Source organism: Penaeus japonicus, unplaced genomic scaffold, assembly GCF_977035675.1.
Source record: "Penaeus japonicus unplaced genomic scaffold, GWHDUDI00000001_assembly GWHDUDI00000016, whole genome shotgun sequence".
NCBI classification, from domain to species: domain Eukaryota; kingdom Metazoa; phylum Arthropoda; class Malacostraca; order Decapoda; family Penaeidae; genus Penaeus; species Penaeus japonicus.
The window spans coordinates 21,631,047-21,635,824 of record NW_028234418.1 but is presented as its reverse complement, the minus strand read 5'-3'; the positions used below and the strand labels follow the sequence as shown (position 1 = coordinate 21,635,824).

The window sequence follows — 4,778 nt, the reverse complement described above, 5'->3', positions numbered from 1 at the left end:
TAATAACAATACTAGTGAAAACAACAACAGCAATGATGGCATTAAATAACTACAATATTGATAGTATAGAGCTAAACATACTGATTATCATATTCTTGATAACAATAATCATACTGAAAATAATGATGATCATCATAATGATAATGATGATGATGATAAAGATCGTCCTTTCATCATATTCATATAATGATCACAGTAATAAATTACCACCAACAACAATGATGAGAACATAAATAATGATAATACCAATGATGATAGCAATGACTATAATGATAATAGCAACAACGACAATGATACCAATTACGAAACCAATAACTATGATTATAAATAACTAAAAATGAAAAGGTATCATGATCTTCAACACACAGCTAACAAAACAGACAACACGGCTCAGTGAAGGACAGATAAACATTTGCTTGTTTGGCCATCAACGGAGCCCGCCAGCCCATTCCCTTTCCATTTGCTTTCGGTAACTTGAGATTTTGCTTTCCTTTTTCGACATGCTCTTTTGTTTTTCTTGCATCGACTTGTTATCTTGTTATCATTGTATTGTCATCCCTATCATTACTGAAATTATTGTTGTTATTACTGTTGCTATTATTATCATTATTACTATTATCCTTATGATTAATATTAACCTTATTATTGTTATCACTTTATCATTATTTCCATTATCATTATTACTTTTACTCTTATTTACCCTACTTTTATCATAATCATTCCATTAATCATAAATATAATTATTATCCTTACAATCATTATTATTGATCATCACTGATCATCATCATTTTCATTGTTTTTCTATTCATCATCATCATTTCAAGAATGCCCCCCCCCCCCCCCCCCCCCCCCCCCCCCCCCCCCCCCCCCCCCCCCCCCCCCCCCCCCCCCCCCCCCCAGATAAAATACTTTGTTTTTTATTCTTTTCTGCTGCTTCTGTTAGTTTGCAGCATTTTCCAAATCGATATATTCTTGGAGAATATATTAGCGTATTGCACATTAGCTACGGTTTGTTCAACGCTTCAGGTTCATCTAACCACGCTTTTTTTTTGTTTGTTTGTTTGTTTGTGAAAGAGATTAAAGAACGATTTCATATAAACAGAAACTCTCTTTAGAATTATTATTTTTATCAACCCCCAAGAATATAATCACATCCTACCAAAATCAGACTGGAGGCATGTGTTAGTTGAAGGAGGAACACCAAACATGCATTTCATAAGTAAACGTAATATTTTGTCACCGGGGCAAAGTAGCCCTCTATAAATCCACGACCAATCACAATCCCATTTATCGCTGGATACAAGATGGGCGAGTGGGTGGTGGGACCACATTGGCTAGATGGGGAGAATCAACGAGGGTGGGGTGGGGTTAATTTCTCCCTGACGCTATGGCGGTCGCTAGAGATCCCTTCACTGAGAGAGTAGCTACAAACCAAGACTTTTTAACTCCTCGGGGCAGTAACTTGTTCCAGCTTATTGGCAATCACTTAGAGCGCTCATTATTAAGTAATTTCTTAGTCTACAACGTTCATCTTTTTGAAAGCTAAATCGTTTCAGTTTGGCAACGAGCACTCTTGCGTGTTGCTCTCATTTATTTTTATCCAGAAAAGCTAAATCCGTTTCAGTATTTTCATTTCTGTTTCCATGTCTATTTTTGCCGCGGCCAGCACTGACTGTATCATATCCACTGTTTTAAATTGCTGTAGCTATCAATCTCGGTTTTATTGGTCATCCATTGTCAGGCAGGGCTAACTGCCAGTACCAAAGTCCTGCAAAAAACCGCCTTGGCCCCGAGCAGGGAGTCCCAAGCGTAGAACCAAGGCTACGAAAAAGATTATTAGTATTTTTCTAAACTTCTTCTGTTGTTTCAGCTGTGCTCTTTGCGTCACAGTTCGTATCCTTTTTGTTTTCTGTTTTACGGGTTGATTAAAAACAACGGATCTCTATTTACCTTCAGCAAATAAAAGTCAAAACTTCAGAAGGTAAAACAACTCATTCCTGCCGTCATCCTTCTGTAAACGACAAAAGAGAGTCAAGAAAGGATGACAAATAAAACTGTTTGATAAAAAAAAAAATAAGGGCTTGCTATTCCTGGCAACCATCTAGTAAATAATTACAGGGGAAGAAAAAAATGCTCTGACGAAAGAGGAGTAACTTGTTCTCTTCGGGGACATTGATACAACTGGCGAAAAGCCTTGGGCATAAATGTCAACCCGAAGTACAACGAATGGAAAAATAACGACGACACTTTATCTGGGGTCTTTTGTCTGCTATGATTTTGAAACTAACAATAGACTGTTGGTTGCGCTGGGAACACAAGATATCCAGAGTTCCAACTACATCGTTTAATTGTTTTCATTGTTCTTGTGAATGCTGGGTTCATCAAACTCCTCTTCACCATTGGATGTGAATACACGCTTTCATGAACCAATTAAAGTTTCGTGTTACATGATGTATAGAGATGCACTACTTCACCCAGGTCCCGTCTCTCTTTGGCTGTTTGACTCTCTTCCTTTCCCCCCTTTTCTCCTCCTCTCACCCTCTCTCTCTCTCTCTCTCTCTCTCTCTCTCTCTCTCTCTCTCTCTCTCTCTCTCTCTCTCTCTCTCTCTCTCTTTCTCTCTTTCTCTCTCTCTCTCTCTCTCTCTCCTCTCACTATCTCCCTCTCAATTTCTCTCTCTCTCTCTTCCCCTCCCTCTCTCTTTATGCAGGTAACATGCACACATTTCTCCATATGATGGGGTGTGTCACGCCTGCAAACCTTACTATATGTCATTGCCAGCGTGTCTGAGTACACTTCCGGGATCCTGCTATCGCACAGGGCTGATCTCTCAAGGACCTCCATCCCCTTTGGCCTCATGATCACTCCGTCCTCCAGAGAGTCACGCTTCCTCAACACGCAACAGAAGGATAAACACCATCGAGTTCGAGATCAAGTGAACAAACATCATCAGGAGGAGGACCTCGATCTCGACGCTTGTCCGCTCTCAAGTCGTAACTTTCGTCTCTTGTTTCGTCTGCTTCTCCAAAATGCGAAATTTCTTCTTCCTCTCCTTCATTTCCTGTTTCTTTCTAGAGCCATAGATATTTTCTTCATTAGACCTTTTTATGTTATTAGTCAGCGGGTATCATATGTTTTTTCTTCGATGTGAAATAAGTTTGTGTGTGTGTGTGTGTGTGTGTGTGTGCATGTGTGCGTTTGTGCTATTTCTGATGATTTACTTTTATTCCACGTAGACTTGCTGTCGTCTGTGCGTTTTTTTTTTTTCTTTCTTTTTTTTCCTATTTTCGTTTCTTTTGATATCCACCTTCATGATTTCAAAATTAGAAATCTCTTATTCGTTATCTATGCAAATTTGGCAGGAAAAGAAAGAAAAAAGAAAAAAAAGAAAAAAGAAAAACATATATATATATTTACAATGATTACAAACTACCAAAAATGGCGTTATTAACTTCCTCTTTACAGAAAACGTGCACAATACAAATGTCTTGTGCAGGCCTTAGTGGAACTGATGTTATGGAATGATGAAGATAATGATGATTAGACAAATGCTTACATGACCCTAGGCTGTAACTTGCTCTTGTGTTTATGGTTATGGAGACATATGCTAACGACGATGATGATGGTAATGATATGATTAGTGATAATGATAATGATATGATGCTAATGCAGATAACAATTGAAATATTGATGTTTATGGTGATGATAATGACAATGGTAAAGATGATGATAATAAAAAATGATAGTAGTAGTAATAGTAGTAATAATAGCGACGGTAATGATAATAATAAGTTACATAATGAGGATAATATCATTGCTGGGTATCTTAATAGTAAAAATGGCGATAATCGTAGTCACTATGCTGACGATAACAGTTATATATATTATTCTAAAATAACGAAGTATACCATTACCGTTTTAAGGTATCGTGCCAAACGAGTTAATGGACAGCCTTATGAGGGGAAGCGATGCGTTCACCCACTTTGCCATCAGCAACGCACCGAGGGTCTTCTTTTCTTTCATGTCTGTTCTCCGTCGAGACTTCTCACCCACCACAGTTCTTTGGATGTTGCTCATTCACCATATTTTTGTTCTTCTTTTCTCCAAACTCTTCGGCGGTCTTGTGTATCCCACTGTTTCGAGAAAGAAGATTATCCGTCTTTGCTTACTTTCTTGCTCTTTGTTGGTTACTCTTGAAAGATCTTACACACTGTTGATCTCATCCCTTGTCAGCTTCTGATGATGAGTAAGCAGTGACGATATTGTGTGCGGGGAGAGGCCAATAGCAGGGGGGGGGGGTTGTCCACTGAAAAAAATATAGTGGCTCGAATGTAGTCACTCAAACATCGAGAAACAGGCTTGACGACTAGCTCCCGCTTCCCCACCCCCCACCCTCCCCCACCCTCCCACACCTCACGTCTCCCTTGCACCTAGCTACCCTTCCCCAGCTGATAGCTCATCATCACTTCCCAAACACACGCGTTCGACGAATCTGTAGATCCACCGTAAAAGGAAGAAGAAGAAGAAGAGAAAAAGAAAGCAATGGAGAGTCCTATCCAAGGGAACAGACTTCTCCACGGAGATTAGGGATTTATTAGCCTACTCAGCGGTACAGAAAGATGAACGGAAGGCTGTTTGAATTATTTCTTTTCTTTATTTGCAGGTATACTTTTATTAAGTATAACCAGCGGGCAACGGTTTCACGGACTGGTAATACAGAATCAATCTCGCGTGCGGAAATAAACCGTTTAGGTCTTTCTAGTATAATATATGAACAGGG

The 4,778-nt window shown here is 39.2% G+C and overlaps 1 protein-coding gene across 1 annotated transcript in view; it reads left to right on the top strand.

Moving 5' to 3' along the window:
- Window positions 1-2,425, top strand: part of LOC147470187 (uncharacterized) — a 16,825-nt gene extending 14,400 nt beyond the window's left edge. Inside the window, exons 8-10 of the mRNA XM_086545649.1 lie at window positions 1,142-1,181; window positions 1,706-1,809; window positions 2,294-2,425. Coding sequence (XP_086401775.1) covers window positions 1,142-1,181; window positions 1,706-1,809; window positions 2,294-2,425 — 276 coding nt within the window. The remainder of the gene's footprint in view (window positions 1-1,141; window positions 1,182-1,705; window positions 1,810-2,293) is intronic.
- The last annotated feature ends 2,353 nt before the right edge of the window (window positions 2,426-4,778 follow it).